At 63.0% G+C, this 20,925-nt stretch overlaps 2 protein-coding genes across 6 annotated transcripts in view; one reads left to right on the top strand and one right to left on the bottom strand.

Moving 5' to 3' along the window:
- Nucleotides 1-1,519: 1,519 nt before the first annotated feature.
- IRF7 (interferon regulatory factor 7) lies at nucleotides 1,520-4,079 on the top strand. Of its 2 annotated transcripts, none has more exons than XM_038562961.1 (9): nucleotides 1,520-1,560; nucleotides 1,636-1,798; nucleotides 1,873-2,077; nucleotides 2,385-2,440; nucleotides 2,668-2,746; nucleotides 2,919-3,014; nucleotides 3,093-3,593; nucleotides 3,679-3,797; nucleotides 3,881-4,079. In XM_038562961.1, exons 1-9 carry the CDS (start codon nucleotides 1,541-1,543, stop codon nucleotides 4,034-4,036), a joined length of 1,395 nt encoding a protein of 464 aa, XP_038418889.1. In that variant the 5' UTR covers nucleotides 1,520-1,540; the 3' UTR covers nucleotides 4,037-4,079. The 2 variants fall into 2 exon arrangements, with proteins under 2 accessions (XP_038418889.1, XP_038418888.1); XM_038562960.1 differs by having other exon boundaries at nucleotides 2,539-2,746.
- A 171-nt stretch (nucleotides 4,080-4,250) lies between these two features.
- The window catches only part of PHRF1 (PHD and ring finger domains 1), a 28,777-nt gene continuing 12,102 nt past the window's right edge, over nucleotides 4,251-20,925 (bottom strand). For 3 of the 4 annotated variants that reach the window (XM_038562946.1, XM_038562948.1, XM_038562949.1), the window contains 13 exons: nucleotides 20,395-20,513; nucleotides 17,151-17,248; nucleotides 16,859-17,034; nucleotides 16,108-16,234; nucleotides 12,750-12,877; nucleotides 11,165-11,346; nucleotides 10,643-10,762; nucleotides 9,969-10,123; nucleotides 6,409-9,003; nucleotides 6,008-6,165; nucleotides 5,594-5,854; nucleotides 5,376-5,504; nucleotides 4,251-4,967 (listed from right to left, as the gene is read on the bottom strand). In XM_038562946.1, the coding sequence (XP_038418874.1) occupies nucleotides 4,824-4,967; nucleotides 5,376-5,504; nucleotides 5,594-5,854; nucleotides 6,008-6,165; nucleotides 6,409-9,003; nucleotides 9,969-10,123; nucleotides 10,643-10,762; nucleotides 11,165-11,346; nucleotides 12,750-12,877; nucleotides 16,108-16,234; nucleotides 16,859-17,034; nucleotides 17,151-17,248; nucleotides 20,395-20,513 (4,392 nt within the window). In that variant the 3' untranslated portion in view covers nucleotides 4,251-4,823. The remainder of the gene's footprint in view (nucleotides 4,968-5,375; nucleotides 5,505-5,593; nucleotides 5,855-6,007; nucleotides 6,166-6,408; nucleotides 9,004-9,968; nucleotides 10,124-10,642; nucleotides 10,763-11,164; nucleotides 11,347-12,749; nucleotides 12,878-16,107; nucleotides 16,235-16,858; nucleotides 17,035-17,150; nucleotides 17,249-20,394; nucleotides 20,514-20,925) is intronic. The other variant, XM_038562950.1, reaches the window with a different exon arrangement.

Raw genomic sequence — 20,925 nt, 5'->3', positions numbered from 1 at the left:
ACTTAAATAAATAAATAATAAATAAAATATTAAAAAAAACAAAAAAAAAAACAAAAAAAAAACAAATGTCTTATTCTTAGGGACATGTGAATGTTCTTGTCTGGATAATTCTCATTAAGAATCCAAAAGCTGGGCAGCCCCCGTGGCGCAGCGGTTTAGCGCCGCCTGCAGCCCAGGGCGTGACCATGGAGACCCGGGATCGAGTCCCACATCGGGCTCCCCGCATGGAGCCTGCTTCTCCCTCTGCCTGTGTCTCTGCCTCTCTTTGTGTCTCTATGAATAAATAAATAAAATCTTAAAAAATCGAAAAGCCACCGAGTGGGGGGGGCGCCTGGCTGGTTCTTCGGTTCCCTGGGGACAGTGGATTTCTGCTCAGGTCGTGATGTCAGGGTCCCAGGATCCAGCCGGGGTGGGGGTGGGGTCCGCACTCAGCGGGAAGTCTTCTAGGGGACCCTCTCCCTCTGCCTGCCCCCGCCCCCCAGTCTGCAGCTGTCTTTCAAATAAATGTCTTAAAAAAATAATCAAAAAAAACCCCAAGAGGCGGCCTAGATGGCCGAGTTGGTTGAGCATCCCACTCTGATCTCAGCTGTTTTTTTCTTTTTTTTTTTTTTTTTTAATTCATCAGAGACCCAGAAAGACGCAGAGACATGGGCAGGAGGAGAAGCAGGCTCCCCGCGGGGAGCCCGATGCGGGACTCGATTCCGGGCCCCGGGGTCACGCCCGGAGTCCGGGGCACTCCCGTCTGTGGACCGGCCAGTGGGCTCCACTCTGGGCCCCCTCTACTTAACACTAAAAGAGAACCTGAACTATAGGGCTGCCACTTGCCCCACGCCCTCCTTCAACACCCACTTTCCTGGGAAAAAGGAAGAGCCTGGTTCTGTGTGGGGTCTTCAGCTGAGGCCCGGGTTGGTTGCCAGGGGCCCCCTGCCCCGTCCCGCCTCTGTGGGGGCGGGGTGCTCCTTGAGGCCCTCCCGCCGCCCCTGCACCGCCCGGCCCGGCCCGCACTCCGCAGCCTGCGCTGCCGTCAACACACGTGGGAACCTTCCGCCGCAGCGCTAGTCGGCTGCACCTGCGGCCGCGGCCGGCCCCCGGCTCGCCCCCGCCCCACCCCCGGCCCGCCCCCCGCCGGCCTCATAAAGGCGCGGGTCCCCAGCCCCACGGCGAGACGCACCTCCCCGCCCGGAGCCCCGCCGCGCAGGTGCTCGGAGGCCCGGCGCGTGCAGCGCGGGAGCAGCCCGGGCGGCGACGGGCCCGCGGAGCCGGGGCGGGCCCGAGGACAGGGGTCGCAGCGCCGGGGCCCCGGGGCGCGAGCGCGGAGGCCTCCCCGCGGCTTAGGTTTCGCTTTCCCGGGCGCGCGCGGTTTCGCTTTCCCGCCCCCGGGCACGCCCGCGCAGGCGTCGGTGCCGCTGTGGTCCCCGCGGGCCCCGCCAGCGCCCTCCCGCCCGGGCCGCGCCGCCCGCACCTGTGCTCACAGCAGCGCCGCCGCGGCCGGAACCGCACACCCGCAGCAGCCCGCCGCCCGCCGCCCGCCGCCCGGGCCATGGCCGTGCCCGCGGACAGGTGAGCGCCCGCCCGCCGCCGGGGTGCGTGGCCACCGGCCTCGCCCGCACCCTGACTGCCGGCCGCCGCCCGCAGGGGGGCCCCGCGCCCGCTCTTCGCAGACTGGCTCCTGGGGGAGGTGAGCAGCGGCCGCTACGAGGGCCTGCGGTGGCTGGACGCCGGCCGCACCCGCTTCCGCGTGCCCTGGAAGCACTTCGCGCGCAAGGACCTGGGGGAGGCCGACGCCCTCATCTTCAAGGTGGGCCGCGGCCCGGCGGGCAGGGGGGCTGCGGCCGGGCGGGCCCCAGGCTCACACCTTCCACCCCTCCCCAGGCCTGGGCGGTGGCCCGAGGCAGGTGGCCGCCCGGCGGCGGCCGTGACCAGCTGGCCTGCGAGGCCGCACTCCGCGCCGGCTGGAAAACCAACTTCCGCTGTGCCCTGCGCAGCACCCAGCGCTTTGTGATGCTCCAAGACAACTCCGGGGACCCCACTGACCCACATAAAGTGTACGCACTGAGCTCCGAGCCGGGGTGCAGAGGTGAGGAACCCCACGGCAGGGCCGCCGTAGGGGAGCCGGGCGCACAGGCCCGACACGGTGCGGCGAGGGCGCTGGGACCTCGCCCTGTACCGGAGCACATCCCTGGGGCAGGCTCGGGGTTTTGAGACAGACCTGAGAGAGGCAGGTGCCAGGTGGTTGGGGACGGGGGGGGGGGGGGGGGGGGGGGGGGGGGGGGGGGGGAGCTGACTGGGCCTGCTGGGGTGGATTAGTGGTGGAGCCACCCTGCTCTGAGGGCCTACCCAAGGACACATCATGTCCACTGCAGTCTCACCCCATTCTCCCTCAGGAGCTGCGGCGATTAACCATGGGGAGAAGGCGGGTGAAGACACCCCACCACTGATGGTAAGCCGGTTCTGCCCCCGGTGCTCGTGTTCCCAGGTGGGGGCTGCCCTCCTTCCTGGGCTGGGGAGCTGCTTATGCTGGCCCTGTCTTCCCTGCAGGGTGGGCTCCCTAGGCCATGCCTGGGAGGAGATGCTGGCCAGAGGCTGGGGCACAGTCTGAGCCCTGAGCCCTGTGCCCCATGCGCCCCTTTGGGCCAAGCTGGCAATGCCGAGGATCTCTTGCTCCAGGCCCTACAGCAGAGCTGCCTGGAGGACCATTTGCTGGAAGCTGCATGGGGAGTGGATGCAATCACTCCAGGCACTCCTGGTGAGGCCGGCCAGATGGGGATGCTCTGCCTTGCAGGGCTCTGTGGGGGGGGGGGGGGGGGGGGGGGGGGGGGGGAGGAGCAGGGAGGACAGCACGGTCCTCGTGGAGAGGGAGGAGGATGTGCAGTAGAGGTGGTGCGAGCCACAGCTGTGCCCATTGTCGTGCTGCTCAGGCCCAGAGCTCCCTGACATGGAGCCATACCAGCCACGGGCAGCAGAGATGGCCCCAAGCCCTGAGCCCCAGGTCCTGCACCAGGCCCGGATGACAGGTGAGAGGAGCCCATGGGAGTGTGAAGGACGGAGGGCTTGGGGGGCCAGGTGCCAGTCAAGCCCTCCTTTCCTTCCAGATACAGGCCCAGCCTCGGAGCCGTGGCAGCCCCCCCAAGAGGTGGAGCCTTGCGCCCCAGTGGCAGGGGAGCAGGTCCTGGCCAGGCCCGGCTGCTCACAGCCAGGACTGCAGGCAGAGCTCAGGGCCCTGGATGTGACCATCATGTACAAGGGCCGCACGGTGCTGCAAGAGGTGGTGTGGCATCCAAGCTTTGTGCTCCTGTACGGGCCCCCCAGCCTGGCCACCAGGGCCACTGAGCCCCACTGCGTGGCCTTCCCAAGCCCGGCCAAGCTCGCGGACCAGAAGCAGCTTCACTACACAGAGAAGCTGCTGCAGCACGTGGCCCCTGGCCTGCAGCTGGAGTTACGGGGGCCGGGGCTATGGGCCCGGCGCCTGGGCAAATGCAAGGTCTACTGGGAGGTGGGAGGGCCCCTGGGCTCGGCCAGCCCCTCCACAGCCCCCCGCCTGCTGCAGAGGAACCAGGACACCCCCATCTTCGACTTCAGCACGTTCTTCCGAGGTCAGTGACGTGCCTATCCGGGGGCCGATGCTGCCCCACCCCCTCCCGTCCCACCGGGCCCTGCTCACCAGGTCCTGTCCTGCAGAGATGGCCGAGTTCCGGGCTCGCCGGCGTCGGGGCTCCCCATACTACACCATCTACCTGGGCTTTGGGCAGGACCTGTCGGCTGGAAGGCCCAAGGAGAAGAGCCTGGTCCTGGTGAAGGTGAGGCATGGGGTCCTGTGGGAAGGCTGTGCGCAGTGCCCAGCCAGCCTGCCGACAACCTCCCCCCCACTCCCCCCCCCCAGCTGGAGCCACGGCTGTGCCGGGCGCACCTGGAGTACGTGCAGCGAGAAGGGGTGTCCTCCCTGGACAGCAGCAGCCTCGGCCTCTGCCTGTCCAGCTCCAACAGCCTCTACGAGGACCTGGAACACTTCCTCATGGAGGTAGAGCCACCTGCCTGAGCGCCGGGCCGCTCTCCCAGCCAATAAAAAGGACTTGAACCGATGCGTGGTGTCCTGACCAGGGGTGGGCGCTCAGAGGGCAGCACAGACTGAGGCTCACCCTACTTCCCTGGGGCCCGGGGAGGGACGCCACCACACTTGCATGCACTCCCACTCAGGCCTCCCGTGCAACCCGCTCTCCTCTGTCTTCACCATGAAGAAACAGGCCACACGCTTTAGAGCCAACAAACTCTACTCAAAGAATACAAAACGCTCTGGGGACAGCAGGTGTTTGCTCCTGGCAGGTGTGCTGGGGGGTGGGCACCACAAGCGGCCGACCCAGCTGTGCGCAGGGCCCCGCCTTCCAATCCAAGCACTGCGCTGCCTGCTGGGAGGCAGCACACACGAGCGTTCTTTACAGCCACGACAGCGAAGCCGGGAGTGGCCTTCCCTTATTACACAGGGCAGGACATCGGGCACCTGTGAGGGGAGTCGGGGGCTCCTTCCACCCCCCAGGCCCCTCCCGATCGCCAGAGGCTTCACCTTTCAAGTACTGAGTCAATCAACAAGTTTCTAAAGATAATCCATTTTTGATAAATTAGAACACAATGGAAACAGTGTGTATCTATAATATACATATAAAAAAGTCCAGTTTTAAACTGTGAGCAGGCCCAGTGCACAGAGCACGTGTGATCACAGAACCCTGAATGCAGGAGTGCTGGCTGGGTGTCTTCAGAGTTTTCTGCTTCTGCCACTCCCAACAGAATTGCTTGGGGACGGGGGCCATCGCCCCCCGCTCTCCCTGCCCTCAGCTCTCAGGGCCCTGGGCGGGCGCCTCCTCGCCAGCCTCGGCCCTGCGGTGCCTGCGCATGTGTCTGTATTTGTCCACATAGGCCTTGACCAGGTTGCCCACCTTCACGGGGTTGATCTCCCCGCTCTTGCTGTGGCATATCTGGGGGGAGAGGAGAGGCACAGATGACCCACACATCCCCACAGGGACCACAGGGCACAGAGCCCGACATCCCCCGCTGTGCCTGCCTCGCACAGCGGCTGAGGGTTCGTCTCCCAGCTGGAGACTGTGGCCCACGAGCCATGGATTTGGCCCTGACGCCCTGGGCCTGAGAACCGTCGGTGTCTCGGGCTCCTGCTTTCCCACCTGCAAGCATGGTGCGTTACGTACCTTCTGTTACTTCGCCCACAGAACAAGCAACAAAGCGCGGTCCCGTCCCCTCCCAAACTCCAGTGCTTACCTTTCCCGAGCACCTATGAGCTACTGGGACAGGAAGACAGAAGTGGCCTCTGGCTGCAGCCAGGACGTGACCATGATGCCCCGGCCCCCGCCCTGCCCACCCACACCCACCTTCTGTACCGCCTTGCGGAGGATGTCCTTGTACTCGTCCTTCGTCACCTCCCTCTTCTGGTAGAAGGGCTTGATGGCCAGCTTCACTTCCTCCACTGCCCGCTCCTGCATGTGCAGCTTCTTCATGTACTGAGAGCAAGGACACACGTGTGTGACCGCCCCGCCTGCACACAGGGCTGCACACGGCCTGGCCCCGAGCGGGGAGGGCCTGGACTCACCTCCTCATTCTTGGCCTTCTCTGCGGCAGGCCTGGGAGCGGCCGTCCTCTCCTCGGAGTTGCTGGCACCAGTGGAGTGGCCGGCTGGCTCCGAGGCCGTGGCCAGGGAGGTGGGCACGGGGGCCGGGCTCTGTGCAACCCCACAGCTGGCCAGGGGCAGGCTCCCCTGCAGGATGAACTGCACTGTGGGCTGGCTGGCCGGTGCGTAGGGTGGGAGGCTCACGGGCAGAGCTGGGGCGGGAGGCAGGTTGGACGTATAAACCTGGACAAAAACACAGACAGCTTAGGGCGGCGCTCCCGCTCCCGGCCCCACAGCAGGAGCAGCCCTGGCCAGAGAGGAAAGTCCCTCAGCCCCAGCCTGGCACAGCCCGTGTGGCCGGGCGCCAGACCACGTCCCTCCAGCCCAGGCACCCACCTGAGAGGGCTCAGCGTCAGGGAAGCCAGACTCTGGAAGCGCATAGCCGGGGGGAGGGGGCTCAGAGAAGGATGTCTGCTGGAAGCCCACCGAGGGGCCCATGTCCTCTGCTTCCCAGACCCCTTCCCGGGGCTTCTGAGGCCTGTGAAGCGGCGTCCCTGAGGGCCAACACAGGGGAGGTGGGTGCTCTGTGGCCACTCTGGGCCAGAAGCTGCTTCCTGGCTGAAAATTCCAGAGGAGCATCCCAGCAGCAAGGACCACAGGCCAGGCTGCAGCCACTACCCTGCCTCACGGCCTACGCTACCTCCCAGAGAGAAGACCCCCCAGCGGTCACCTGGGGCCATCCTCACACCCCCCCAGTCCACTGGCCCCCCAAGTGCCCGCCGTAGCCCCCTACTCACGCAGGCCTCGGTCCTCGGCAGGGGCGCTGCTCTCCGCGTCCTGGAGGTTCCAGGTGACTCTCTTCACCAGGGCTTTGGCCCGCAGCAAGGGGGTCTGCGAGGGGCCTTCCTCCTTTCCCACGGGCACCCCGCCCACAGCCTGGCTCCCCAGGGCGCTGGGCACTGAGCCGGCCCCAGCTGCATCCTGCTGGAGCAGGGGCTTCTCGTCGGGGCCCTGCGCCTGGGGCGGGGGCTGTGCGGCATCTTCGCCATGGATCAGGGACACCTCCCGTCGGATGACAGCCACGGCCAGGCTGGCGTCCTGCTGCTGGCTGGCGGGCGGCACGGCAGGGTTGGGTGGGAAGTCTCGCTCTGGGGAGGAGTCCGTGCTCTCCGGGGAGGGCGGGGAGCTCATGTCATCAAGCTGCATGAGGAAGACTTCGCTTGAAAAATCCTCAAAGATGTGCCCCGCCTCCACAGAGTCACCGTAATCAAGGTCCTCGGGCGGACACTCAGCTGGGACCTCCACAGCCACCTTGTGAGTCTCAGCCCCCGCCGGTGAGGCATCTGCTCCCACTGAGGCCGGTGGCCTGGCTGGCTGCTCCCTGTCAGGCTTCTGCTCCTCCTGGGGAGCAGCTGCCAACTTCCTCTCCGGGGAACGAGGCCTTGGCCGCTTCTCATGGGAACGAGGCCGCTGGTGCTCCCGGGACCTGTGCTCCGTGCTTGGCGACCTCGGTGACCTGGACCTCCGCTTCCTCCTCTCGTGGGAGCCCCACCTGATGCGGGGCCGCTCCCGGCTCCTCTCCCTCGGGTGCCGGTGTCTCCGGGCTCTGTCCAGGCTGCTGGCGGGTGAGCACTCCCTCCCCCGAGACCTGGACCCCGACCGCCTCCGCTTCCTTCTCCTGCTCTCCCTGCGTTCATGGGACGAGCTCCCCGGGCTGCCTGAGCGGGACCTGGACCTCCGCCGGCCGTGACCCCAGGAGTCCCTCTTCCTCCTCCTGCCCTCCTCCTTCGCCTTCTTCCGCTTAGCTCGCTCGTGGCTGCTGGAGTGGTCACTAGAAGACCTCCGGCCCCGGGACTTGGTCTGCTGCCTCTTGGGGTGGTCCTCCCCCACCGGTGGAGACACGGACCGTGAGCTCCTGTCCCCAGAGCGGGAGCCCGAGTGGGAGCCCGAGCGGGTCCTCCGGTGCTCCCTGGCAGAGGCCCGCTTCCTCTTGGCTTTCTTCCTGCCACGGGAGCTGGACGTGGAGCGGGAGCAAGACGGGGACCTGAGCTCCACGATTCTGTGGGTGGTTGTCTGTGGCGCGTCCGGGCTGGGTGGGGCCTCTGGCTCTGCCACAGTCACGCAGGTCACTGTCCGCTCCTCGGAGCCAAAGAAAGTACTGCAGGGTAGCTGGTCCTTGTCCTCCCACGGCTCGGATGGGGACGGCCTCTGCGCCCGGGAGGCCGAGCCCCGGCCCTCAGCAGCCCCCTGGCCCAGCCCCTCTCGCTTCAGGTCGGAGGCCTCCTCGGGAGCCCCCTCGCCCCGGAGCTCGAGCACACCGGAAGAAGGCCTCCTCGGGGGCTCGGGCTCGGCCCCGAAGACTGTCTCCACTGTGTAGGAGGTTACACAGCGCACAGTCTGCAATGTTGGGGCCTTTGGGCTGTTGATGGAGATGGTGCGAGTGATCTCGGAGGGTAGGAGACCAGAGCCCAGGCGCTCGGGGCTGCTGCCGGCAGAACTGGAGTCGGAGCCTGTAGGGTCAAAAGGGTCGTAGATCTCACTCTTGAGCTGTTTGGTCTTCCTGATGGAGAAGAGGGGCGAGGGGTTCTCTTTCCTCTGCACCTTGTTGTCGACAGGCCGGAATGTGTTACAAAAGCCAGGGTTGGAGAGTCTCCCGGAATGCGCGGTGTTCCCAGGAATATTGATCCTGAAGCTCTCGAACGTCGAGCTGACACCCTTCCCCTTCGAGGGCCCCAGGGAGGCGGGGGACTGGGAGCCGCCCCCTGAGTGTGGCCGGGGCTCTTGTGGGCCCCTGCTGCTGGGCTCGCCCTCTGCTCGGGCACCATGGCCAGGCTGGCCAGGGCCCTCCCTGCCCGTGAGGCGGCTGATGCAGGAGCTGGGGATCTCGACGCGCTGCTCACTGGTGGGGGCCGCATCCGACCGTCTGCCGCCACAGTCCTCCCTTCTGACCTTTGGTATTCTGGGTAGCTCAGATATGTCAGGCCTCCTGGGAGCTGGCTTCAGGGCCTGGCCCAGCAGCGCACCAGCCGGCGGCAAGTGAGAGCAGCTACCAGAGATCTTGGAGGGTGTGGCGCTGGCGGGCAGAGTGGGCCTGTCGCCATCACATCGGGGGTCGTCCCTCTGCTTTAGGCCAGGCCCACGCACGCCTGATGGGTTCTGAGCCTGACTTGACGGAGGGGTTACCGACGAGTCCAGTTTCACGGTCGCCCCTGTTGAGAGCACAGGGACACGGGAAGGTGCGGGCCCACTGCGACAGCTCAGCCCCATGCTCTGCAACCCGCTTCCCGCGCACGGGGCTCTAGGCTGCAGGCAGGCCCTGGGCCCAGGGTGCTTGCCCTCTTGCGATGAGCCGCCTGTGCTCTTGCCTGCGCTCCGCGGGAACGAAACAGGTGCTGAAAGACAAAAGGGTGAGTGGCCATCAGTCCCCACCGGCTCCTTTATGACACACAGTCCGTGGTTCGGCCCAGATCACAATGGCCTTCTCCTGCTTATTCCCGGGGTGCCTGGGTGGCTGTGTGTGTGTGGAGCATCTACTTTAGCTCGGGTCATGACCTCAAGCCCCCTGTTGGGCTCCCTGCTCAGCAGTGAGTGTGCTTCTGCTCTCCCTCCCCCCTGCCCCCTCTCCCTGCTCATATGTACATTCTCTCTCAAATAAATAAAATCTTAAGAAGAAAAGCTATAGGGACACCCGGGTGGCTCAGTGGTTGAGCGTCTGCCCTCGGCCCAGGGCATGGCCCTGCGGTCCTGGAATCAAGTCCCACATCGGGCTCCCTGCATGGGGCCTGCTTCTCCCTCTGTGTCTCTGCCTCTTTCTCTGTGTCTCATGAATGAATGAATAAAATCTTAAAAAAAAAAAAAAAAAAAAGTAAACAAATGCCCATTTCCACTTGCTCTTTGAGCTAGACCTCTGAGCACCTGGGGGCAGCACTCAGGTCTCACCTGCAGGCAGTCTCACATGACACCGTGGGGGTTTTTACTTTCTCTTAGCCTCACAGCCGTGCCCTATGGCCATGCAAAACACCCCCGCCACTTACAGACGCTTGTCACAAAGGGGCACAGCCTGCCCGCCCTCCGTGTCAGGTCCGCCGGCGGGCGCAGGGACCTCACCATCACCTAAACCATCACCCTGCAACCTCTGTTCAGAAGAGGATGGAAAACTAACAAAGAACTGAGAAAATCCTGCCCCTTCACGTACGTTTTGAGCAGAGGATTCATCTTAGCTCTGCAACGGTCTCATCCACCGCTTGCTCAGACACAAGGAGAACCAAAGGGTCACGTGACCCTCTCAGTTCCCAGAGCGCCAAGGCACAGAGGGCTCCCCGTGGACACTGCTGGCTCCGTGCAATGGCCACCTCACCTGCTCTCTTGGCGCTGAGAGAGCCGTCCCGATGGATGATGATGTCGGCGCCGTTCATCATGAGGAGGCTCTGGCCCGAAAGGATACTCCCCACCAGGTCAGGGACCGGGGCCTCATCCACTTCTGGCTCAGGCGCCGCAGCAGGAACACTCCTCCTGTGGGTACAGACCCATGGCTGCCTCCCCATGCCCAGGACCCTCAAGCCAGGCAGGTGCACCCTCCCCCCAGCTGCCACACGTGGAAGAGGCAGCCTGCCGGGGCCCTGCATGCAGAGGACATCAGACCCACCCAGCAGCTCTAAAAAAGAAAAGAAAAGCAGGGTGTTTGGAGATGAAGTCATCCGATGCTTCTGGCCCCAACTGCCACCAACAGGCACCCTATTGACCAGTTCCATTGGTTTGTTTTGTTGGATGGGTGAACAGAAGAAAACAGTCCAGCCTGGGGCGGCAGCACGGACAGCAGCTCTGTGGCCAAGGTGGGCACATGGAGGTGGCCCAAGCACCTACGGCCACTGGCCCCCAGCTCAGCCCAGGCAGGCTCTGGCTGGCCATGCATCCTGGTGCCCTGGACTTCAGCACACGCCCCAGAACAGGCAGGGTGAACACGCAGGGTGCCAGGCCCATATGGAGCCCCGCTGGCTCCACCCCAGGACCATGGTCCCCGCCAGCACATACCTGGAGAGCCCCATGGCCACAGGCCTGGCCACGGGCCGGTGAGAACGCAGTGCTGACTGGGACAGAACCCTCCTCTTGGCGCTCAAAGGGGAAGCAGGGTTTGTAGACTGGTCCTCACTGCTGGAGAAAGCACAGAGCCCACAGGAACGGTGACCCCACAGTGGAGGCCCAGGGAGACCCCGGCCCCTCCTCAGCTCTACTCGGGGCAGCACTTGTGCCCTAGCCCAACACGGCTTCTACCCAAGCCTCTGAGTGGGCGCAGGGCAAGGGCGGGCGGATGTGCACAACAGGGCTTCTCCACGTTGGCAGGTGTGGAGAGTTCCCTCCTCACCCCACCTGAAGGAATCTGAAAAGGAGTCGAGTCCTTCCCCTCATTTTATAAATACAATATCTGAGGCCCACTGCCCATGAAGGAAGGAGGGAGGGAAGGAAGGAAGGAGGGAGGGAAGGGGGGAAGAAAGGGGAGAGGGAGGGAAGGGGAGAGGAGGGAGGGGAGTCCCCCTGCAGGGCAGTCTCCGTTACCTGTCAAAGGGGTCCAGCTCATAAGGGTCTCCAAAGAGCGACAGAGAGGCCGCTCCGATGTCCGCACGCATCAGCCCCAGAGAGGGCTCCGCCGGCTTGTGCACAGAGGGGATGCAGCCTCCGCAGGCCGGACCCCGGAGGCCCAGTGTCCGTGCGATACGGGAGCGAGCTGTGGCTTCATTCTGAACCAAAGTCATAAAAGGAAAGGAATGATAAGAAAGACGGGACCTGAAGGCTCTAGAAACACGGCTGAGTAAATGCCACACCAGAGCCGCAGGGCTTGGCCTGTAGCAACGATGACACTCCACGGGTCCTTATACAGTCCAACATCCCCCCGCGCAGCACACCACCACCTGCAGGAACTTTTTGTTACCAGGTGGTCTGTTTTCTACAAAAATTCACAAGCAGCGAACAAACCATTCAAGGGATGACTGATTTGACAGGTGTTTTAAAAACCACCCGAGGGGCAGGGCTGAGGGGACAGCACTCCCACATGTGTGCGCTCGGGGCCATAGTCCCTGGACACCCTGGCAGGGGAAATGGCGACACACAGCCAAGCCCAGGATCAGGCTCGGGCATGAAGGGTCCACACAGCGGGACGTGGCCAGTGTGCCACCCACACCCACGTGTGGCCACAGCTTTGGCTTCTTGTCCCTCCAGGAAGTCCGACTGAATGAACCACCAGAGCAGCTGTTCACATGCTCCATTTAGACACAGGGAGGGGCGCCTGCGTGGTTAGTGCCTGCGTCTTGGCTTCGGCCCAGGTCATGATCTTGGGGGTCCTGGGATCGAGCCCCACGTCGGGTTCTCTGCTTCTCCCTGTGCCTGTGTCCCTCCCCCTACTCCCGTGAGCTCTCACTCGCTCTCTCAAACAGAAATCCTTAAAAAAAAACAAGACAAAACCTGAGTACAGGTTTCCGTAAGCGTACAGTACGTTCATCAGCCAACGGCAATGATCTGAGCGTGAATCCACGTACAGACGCAGCAAGCACCTGAATGACGGCCACAACAGAGCATCTTAGGTTTCGTGTACTAAAGTGATGTCAGCGTCCAGCCCGGTAGTTGCAGGGAGGACAATCCTTCAGAGCAGGGACACGCAGCGCGGGCTGCACGCACACAGAGGGGCCCGCTCTCAAAGCCTGCTTGTGAGGAACTAGAGGACAAGGAGCCCACGGGTGACCCACTCGAGTCACCTCGGCCAGGACAAGACTGGTCTGGCCGAAAACCCGGCCGCACACCCAGCCGGCGTTCCCCTCTCGAAGCCCCCAGCTCCCAGCGGCTCCACACTCCAGCTAACAATCCACTGGCCTCCCCAGCCAGCTGGTGGCCCCGGCCCTGCCGCCCTCACACCCCCTGGGCGGCCTGCCCTCTGTGCCCCACAGGGCCCACCCTGGGGTTCCAGGAGTTGTACACAAGCCCCGGGCCATCAAGCTGCTGGAAAGGTTCCTGGACGACCTCTTGGCTAGCCCCAGCTTTAATCTGTGCTGCAGAAATGTTCATTTTTCAGAAAGGTGGGTGTTTCTGAGTCCCAGCACCTGCTACGCACGGGAACGACAGCCATAGCAACAACGCCGTCCGAGCCTACCTTTGACTTGTTCCCCTTTCTCTTCTTCACGCGGCCCTGGCGTTTCTTAGACCTCGCCCCAGAGCTCCTGCTCTTCACAGATGACCTGGGCTGCGCTTTCCTTCTTCCTGATGCTTTCTTCCGTCTTCCTGCAAAGAGCACCCTGGGAGTCTGTGCTTCGCCGGGAACCGGAGGCCCCCGCCCCTGCACGTCCCACTCACGCACGTGCCGCACCCGCCGGGCCCTGGCGCGTAGACGGCTGTGCGTACTGGCCCGGGGTTTTACATGGAGAAATAAACCATCACCTAAAGCTCCGTGCTTCCCGTGGAGGAGCGAGAGAGGGCAGGCAGTGCAGAGGACACATGGCGCCTCCGGAGGCCACGGATTACAGACCTGACCTCCGTAACTAGTAAACTAGTGTTTCACGTGGTCACGTAACAAAATTAAATAAAAAACAAACCGCGACAACCCAGAGTAAAATGAAACCACCGGCCCCAGGCCCGCGCCCTCTCGGTCTAACCACAGAGGAGCCCCCAGCAGAGGGGAAACGGTTGCTGCGCATCTCCAGGAACATGTCCCGAAGGGGGGGACGCACAAACCCCTGGGCTCAGAGACACGGGTGGCTCAAGGGGCTCCTCCTCCCAGGACGCTCCCACAGCCCCTGGGCGCCCACAGGCACTTCAGCCTGGAAGGAGGGGTTCCACGGAGCCCCGGTGATCCACCCTCGGGACGCCATCGACACAACGCGTGTAGCAAAGTCCTCGAATTCCTAACCCCGCCAGAGCTCGGGAGCTCTGCACGAGGACTCGACTAGACGTAGTCCAAAGCCCCCGAGGCCTGGGCGGCAACCAGCACAAGAGGAAAGCCTCCCCTTGCCCTGCCCGAGTCCCCGGGGCGCCGGCTCACAAGCAGGGAGACCAGCAGGTGCCGCACCCCCTCGCAGGCTGCAGGGCTGGGAGGGGCGCCCATGGCGACCTGGTTCCCTGCACAGCCAAGTCACACGGAGACACTTGCCAGGCACCGCTGCCAGCGCAACAGGGATCTCGTTCGGCTCTGGATTCAAATAAACTATTTCTAAAGATTCTATCACATTTATGACACATTTAGAACTTTCAACACTGAGAGGCTATCTCACGGCGCTCAGGAATTCCTATTCTCCTTGTCGGGGGCCGCGGGGGTACTGGGCTTAGGGGGAAGGGAGGAAGATCGCCTCCTTTAGAAACACATCGGAACACGCCGACAGGTGAAAGGACGCAGGCGCCAAGGACGGGCTTCGGACCAACGCGGGGCAGGGCGGGGTGGCAGCGAGGCCGGGCCAGGGCAGGGCGGCTGGGTGCAGGTTCACTACTCGTTTCTCCCAGGCCTCCCAGGGTTGACAGGGGTCTGTAAAAACAATTAAAAATTCACTAGAAAAGCCAAAAAAGGGAATCCCTGGGTGGCTCAGCGGTTCAGCGCCTGCCTTCAGCCCAGGGCGTGACCCCGGGGTCCTGGGATTGAGTCCCACGTCGGGATCCCTGCATGGAGCCTGCTTCTCCCTCTGCCTGTGTCTCTCATAAAGAAATAAATAGGGATCCCTGGGTGGCGCAGCGGTTTGGCGCCTGCCTTTGGCCCAGGGCGCGATCCTGGAGACCCGGGATCGAATCCCACGTCGGGCTCCCGGTGCATGGAGCCTGCTTCTCCCTCTGCCTGTGTCTCTGCCTCATTCTCTCTCTCTCTCTCTGTGACTATCACAAATAAATAAAAAAATAAATAAAAAAAATAAATAAATAATTTTTTTTTTTTTTTTTTTTTTTTTTTTTTTAAAGAAAAACCAAAAGAACCTCAAACCAAACCAAAGCCCAAACCAAAAACCCCACCGGGCAAGATGAAGGCGTGACCGGGACAGAATGATGCTCAGCTGTCCGAGCACAGGTAACGGGTGCGGCCGGTCCTCGCTGGGTACATCTTAGGGACAAAAGGAAAACCTTCCGGTCCCACCTCGAACCACAGCACTGGCATCGCCTGAAGCGGATGGCCTGGGGCCGTCTCTGTGCGATGGAGGTGCAGTGAGCAGACACGTGCCAGCACGGAGACCTGGCACTCCTGAGCCGAGACGAGGGGAACAGTGTGAGAGACAGGAAGGAAGGCCCTTCTTATGCCCTTCACACCACATGGGACGGCCAACCAGCGGCAAAGAGCACGCACAGCACAGTCCCACGGACGGAAACATGGGCGCAGGCTGCCCGCGCCGGCACCCCACCAGCAACAGGGCCGGACGGCACCCAGGGCTCGGCAGCAGTGGCAGGGGATGCAGGGCACGGGGACCAGCACTGACCACTCCCGGTGCCGGGGGCCCCGCGGCTCTCGGGCCACTGGGGCAGACAGCCACGCAGCCTGAAGCATGCCTTGAGCCTCCGAGCCCACGGTGTGGTCTTCTCCGACGCCTGCCCGCAAGACCCTGGTACATCCACACCCCGAACATTCGCAGCCACCCAGTAACAGCCCAAACGACCCTCGAGGGAAACTGGAGCAGCAAATTGTGCTGTGCGCGTAACGCGGATATTCCTCAACGATACACGAAGTCCGTCCATCACAGAGACACAACCACAGAGTCCAAAACCACCGCGCTGAGCAAACCCGCGCATCCAAGGTCCTATGAATGTCTCACCACGTGAAGGCTGAAAACAGGCGAAGCTAACATCCAGTGTGAAGAAGGGTGGCGGCCGGGGGGCCAGGGGGCCGGGGCCAGGGTGCAGGCCAGGCGGGGCAAGCGTCATCGCCATTAAGCCTGGATCTGTACCGCTGTCGCTGTAACACCTCAGATCATCACCCACCAAACAGGCGAGCACAAGGCCACAGTGACCTCCCCGGGTCAGCGAGGGAGGGGCAGGGCCCCCCGAGGCAAGAGCATCTCCAGATGACGATCAGAGCTCCCGCCTCATGCTCCAGGCCGCCGCCGAGCTCGAGCGGGCACCTGTGTGAGCAACTGGACCCACGCCACCCCAGGCCTCTCCCCAGGAGGCACCCACGGACACGAGGCAAGGACGGGACATACAGGAACTAAGCCAGGAAAAGGACAAGTAAGCAGCCAATTCATCACCTGGACAGCACCCGCGCACAAAAGCCCAGAACCAGGGTCCTCCCGCCGCACTGCTGCGTGTAGAGGGAAAAAGGCAGTTTGGCCACAAAGTCTCACGGTCCCTAACCAAGGTCGGGGTGGCCGAGTCGCCCTGACGCGCCTGCAGGGCTGTGGCTGCAGAGACCTCAAGGCCTGCAGCAACGTTCACACGTGCACAGACCAGACCCGCGCGGCCCTTCTGACCCCTGAAAACACCAGCCTGCAGAACCTGCAGGGGCTCTGGGGTGAAGCTCCTGGGGGCCGGGCCACACCTGGGCTTACCTGTTCTCCTCCTGCGCTTGGGGGCCCGGGGCGTCACGGGGCGCTGGTACACGGCAGTGCTCAGACCCGCAGCGACCGCCTCGATGGTCTCATCCAGCAGAGAAGACATGAGGTACCGCGGGACATGCTGCATGGCAAGGAGGGTGCCATTGGCGGGGCAGCGCCCCCCCCCCCAGAGCCTTGAGGGACCCCACACTGGCCCCCACCAGGCCACCCATGGGGGCCAGATACCCTCGGGCTGCCAGCAGGCTTAGCGGGTGTCCCCTTCTCGCTTCTCAAAGACAAACCGCAGCAGGCTTCCTGAGGGCGCTCAAGGCCTGGGAGGGCCCCCCAACAACACATTTAGGGCGGGTACGCGGAAGAGGGCCAGGCAGGCCGCGAGGAGCCAGCTGCAGGGCCAGGGCACCGTGCCGGTGCGGAGCAGGGCCACGCAGGGAGATGGACACGGGGTCCACGGGGTCCGAGCCCCCCAGCCAGGTGCTCCGTGCTCCGCGCCTTCCCCTGGCGAGCGCCCTCCCAGTGCTGACAGCAGCCCGTGCTGCTACCGGAAGCAGCGCACGGGCGGTGCAGGCCCACGGGGGGCCGGCAGGCTGGTGTGGGGCAAGCTGGGCCCGGTTCCCTTCACAGCAGCCAGGACGTGGGGCTCGACCGCGCACACGGCTGCCCTCGCACACCGCCCCCTGCTGACCGCCCCCCTCCCCAGAGCCCCTGGGCGGCTCTACAGCTGGGCTGGCGGCCACAGCGCACCCACCTGGATCCTCCTGGCGGTGGAGATCCGATTCCGGTTCACGGTCGCGCGGACCCTCTCGCTCTGCCTCGTCCTGGCAATAGCTCGGGTCCTCCCTGCGTGCGGCCGAAGCCGGCTGGTGGTGGGCACCACGTCAGCCAAGAGCAGGGCCACCTCTTCCTCGCTCACAGGACCTGCATCTGCAAAGGACAAAGGTCCTGGACTGAGGAGCGCCCGCCACACCCACACAGCCTTACGGGGTCTCCCGCGAGAACTCTGCTGAGTGCTCCCTGCCTGGGACTGAGGTGGGCCTTACCGGCGTCGGCAGCAGCTCCAGGCGCAGCACATTCTGGACAGAACCACTCATCCACCGGTACCTCCTGGAGAGGAGGGTCTAAACACTCCATGTGGTACCTACGGGAGCCAGAGGGCACACACAGGGTCACTGTACGACCCAGGGCCACCGACGGCCATGCCCGTGGGTCACAGGAGCGTGACACACCTGGCTGCAGACAGATTCGTGTCTCCAAGCCCAGGTGGAAGCCCGGACACCTGAAGTGGCTGCATTTGGAGATGGGATCGCTGGGGGCTGAGGTTACAAGAGGTCGTGAGGGTGGGGCCCTGACCCACAGAGTGGGGTCCTTAGGAGACGGAGGCACCCAGTGCTCCGTCTCCTGGCAGAGAAAAGGCCACGAGCACACAGCAGGAAGGCGCTGCTGGCAGCCCAGAGCGTCTCTCCAGACCTGACCCTGAGGACATGGCGTGGGCTCCGTGTGCATCACACGGGACACATCAGGCTCCAAGTGTTCCCACGTCCTTCCCACAGGGATGCTGGGCAGCTCTGCCCTCCAAAGGGGGCCCCACGGTCCCCGAAGCCTCCACGGGAGGTGTCCTACATGGAGGGACTGAGTTAGGTGGCCATGTGATCCAGGGCAGCTCTGTCCCGTGGGGGACTTGCAGCTGACCGTGGCAGATGTCCTGCACCTGGAGGCTTGTCTGTGGTTGGTTGAGACCTCGGTTTGTCCTTGCTCGCCCCCCGCCCCCCCAGCATCATTCAGCAGTCCCAAGAGTTTCAAATGCTGGCACCTCACACTTCACAATCCAGTCTGAGGAGCTAATACAGAAAGAAAGGCTTTGTCTGCTGAGTGAATGGAGGCGTGGCCTGACCACGGTCATCCAGTTCCTTCTATCCAACCTTCAAGGACAGCGGTTTAGAAGAGTCACTGCTGACGCGGGCTGCCCGTGCCAGCCTTCTCCAAGCTGGCCCAAACTTCTCCAGCCCAAGACCCGGACAAATCCCGGGCGACCTGAGCCCAGATTAAGAACCACGGACAGCTCACCACGCTGGACCGTGGGGATCCAGGGAGCCAGGACAGGTGGAAACCCTCACCACGTGACCCTCCCGCTGGGACCTCACATGAGAACCACAAGAATGGAAGTGAGGGCTGAGAGGTTCCTCCCGGAATGCAAGCCAGCAAGCCCAGGCCAGCATCAAGTCCTGGGCAGCACCCGCAGTGGACACCAGCCTCAGAAGCCACCCCACGTGCTTTTTCAGGGGTAGGATCAGTAACAGCGTTGCTTCTCACAAAGCATTTCAAGGCTCCGACATGGTCCACCCGGTTTTCTCCTCATGCCAAGCTCCAGGACCTCGAGTGGAGGCTGCTGGTGAGTCCACAGGCCAGGCTGCTTGGACTCACACTGACAGAGGGCCCCGCCACTGCAGCCGCCCAGAACCGCCCCCCCTGCCCGCCAGGACGCCACAGTGATGCGGCACCATGATGTCCTCGGAGGTTTCCCTAGTGACTGGACACCTTTACATTTAATTGCAAATTTTTTTTAAGCATCAGAGATAATGTGAACCTTGCTTCCTGTAAGTGAAGAGATCTGCTACACGTTTGTGTATCTACGGCCTTGTGCTTCCATCTCTAAAAGAACAACTGAGTCATTTCGTACTTGGTAACGACAGCATCTCACAGGAGGATTTAGCAGGTGGGAAACGTTAAGTGTGAGGATGCTTGGAGACAGATCACTATGCTCATCCGTCTGAACGCTCTAGATTCATTAGGAGTTTTATGTACTTGAGTTATCTGCTAAATAACCCAAGCACGTAAGACATGTTGACACGTTACATTTATGAACACAGTTTAGGATAGTAAATAGAGTTGTGAGATATCCCTACGTGTCACCGCCAAGTTAGTAGGATTAAGAACAGACTGTGACGAAGGAGCTGAGCACCGTGGGCTTGATTCAGAAGCTGCAGGAAAACAACGAGGCCTAGTGAGCAGGAGTTCCAACAGCCTCACCTGGGCTCCCCGCTGCCTTCAAGGCCACCAGAAGGCACCCACGTCTGGCATCCAGCTGGGATCCCGGGCTGCAGAGGTGAGGCCAGCGACGAGGGCCACAGGCAGTCCCTCCTACCTCTAATGGCCTCTCCTGCACCCTCCAGCTGTGCCAGGCCCACAGTGGCCACAAGCACGTGGAAAGGACTGGTTTTGCGTGAGCTGAGCTCTGAGTGCTGAGCTGCCCGCTCGGCCCCAGGGCCTCACAAGACCATACTTCCTCAGCTTCCTGCTCACACACAGTCAAGTCAGTAAACGAGGCACAGGGCTGGCAAGAGCAGGGACTGGCCTCGAGGGTTCACAGGACACCCACGGCAGCCAGCCCTCTCCTGTCCTCACAGCAAGCAGTGAGCAGGGGGCAATCAGACACAGCTGGGACCTCTAACGGGAGCACCCACACACAAGCAGCCACTCGTGAGAAGGGAGCCTGGACAGACCGTGCGAGTGGAGGTGCCTAGGGAGGATAAACGCACAGCATGTGGCAATCATCTGGGGAGCGAGCACGTGGCCAACTGAGCTCCACGCAGGAGGCACTGGGGAGGCAGGCCCTGGTCAGGGGTCAAAGCCTGGGCCAGTCTGCAACCGGGGGGCCTCTAGGGCCAGCTCTGGGCCACCAGGGCTCGAGACTGCTGGCCGCCTGCTGCTTCTCAGCCCAACCCTCAGAAGGGCTACCTACAAGACGAAGTTGCGGACCTGACAGCCCCACGGGCTCCTCCTACCACCACTCGTGTCTCTCAAGAGGCTGCCACAACCCCCTCAGCACGAGCTCACAGCAGAAAAACCCCCGAGAAAGGAAGAGTGATGCAAGGAGGCCGGGGAAAGGCTCCCAGGAGCCAGAGTCTGCTAGACACGGGTCACTTGACCTCGTAGAAGGCGGGGTCCTGTACGTGACCTACGTCTGGGCTCCCGGCCCCCATTTCTCAGGTTCCCCTCGGCTCTTCTCCATCCTGTAGCCTTATGTGCACCTCTGCTAAGCAGTCTCAGAATCTCTGGGGGAAGAGCAGGGGTATAAGCGGTGGGAAGAGCCTGTGAGCCCTGCCGGCTACCAACCAGTGGCCTGGGACTCAGGTGCTCCCGACACAGGGGCCTGGCCTCAGCGGCCACAGCACACAGCATGACGCACGGAGCAGCAGCCCTATGTGACGTCCTGCTGGTCAGGGATCGGGACAGCAGAAGCAGCTCCTCTGCTCCCGGAGCTGCTGTGAGGGGCCCCAGGCTCACCCGGCGTCGCAGCCGTCACAGAGGAGCAGACGGTCCTCCCGGTCACTCCGGCCGCACACCTCACAGAAGGTCGGGTCCTCCTCCTCCTCTTCTCCGGCTCTGGCATTCTCCACTGGAATCTGAGAGCAGAAAAGCCCTGCCGGTCACACAGCAAGTGGAGCCTGATCCCCAGAGTCAGCAATTCTGCTCACGCGTAGCGGACGGAGCAGCTTCTCCCGTGGGAAGGCCCCAGAGCGGGCAGGTGGGGACCAGCCAGGACACGGTCACCGCAAACGGCAAGAGAGAAGCAGAATAAAAGCAGCAGGCCTTTATCCTCTCGAGAACTGTCCTAGGCCCCAGCAAGGGCAGGCAGACGCGCAGCAACACGGTGGCAGTCACGGGCACGCACGGAGCACGCCCTCCCCACGCAGGCTCGGAGGCGCGGGACTCTGGGCTTCCGTTTTCTGAGCCACCCCATGTGTGAGGGTCGTGGACACGCTCCCTTCACATGGGATGCCACCTCCGTCCTCCTCGCTGTGGCCACAGCCCGTC

The sequence above is a fragment of the Canis lupus genome, chromosome 18, assembly GCF_011100685.1.
Source record: "Canis lupus familiaris isolate Mischka breed German Shepherd chromosome 18, alternate assembly UU_Cfam_GSD_1.0, whole genome shotgun sequence".
Taxonomy (NCBI): domain Eukaryota; kingdom Metazoa; phylum Chordata; class Mammalia; order Carnivora; family Canidae; genus Canis; species Canis lupus.
Note: the sequence above shows the minus strand (reverse complement) of the source record. Positions and strands in the feature narration are given on the sequence as shown.

Excerpts from the sequence above, each read along its gene's own strand:
- IRF7 (XM_038562960.1), top strand. The coding sequence starts at position 1,541 with ATGGCCGTGCCCGCGGACAG. Across the intron at positions 3,015-3,092 it reads GCACCAGGCCCGGATGACAG|ATACAGGCCCAGCCTCGGAG; the intron begins GTGAGAGGAGCC and ends CTTTCCTTCCAG. Across the intron at positions 3,798-3,880 it reads AGAGCCTGGTCCTGGTGAAG|CTGGAGCCACGGCTGTGCCG; the intron begins GTGAGGCATGGG and ends CCCCCCCCCCAG.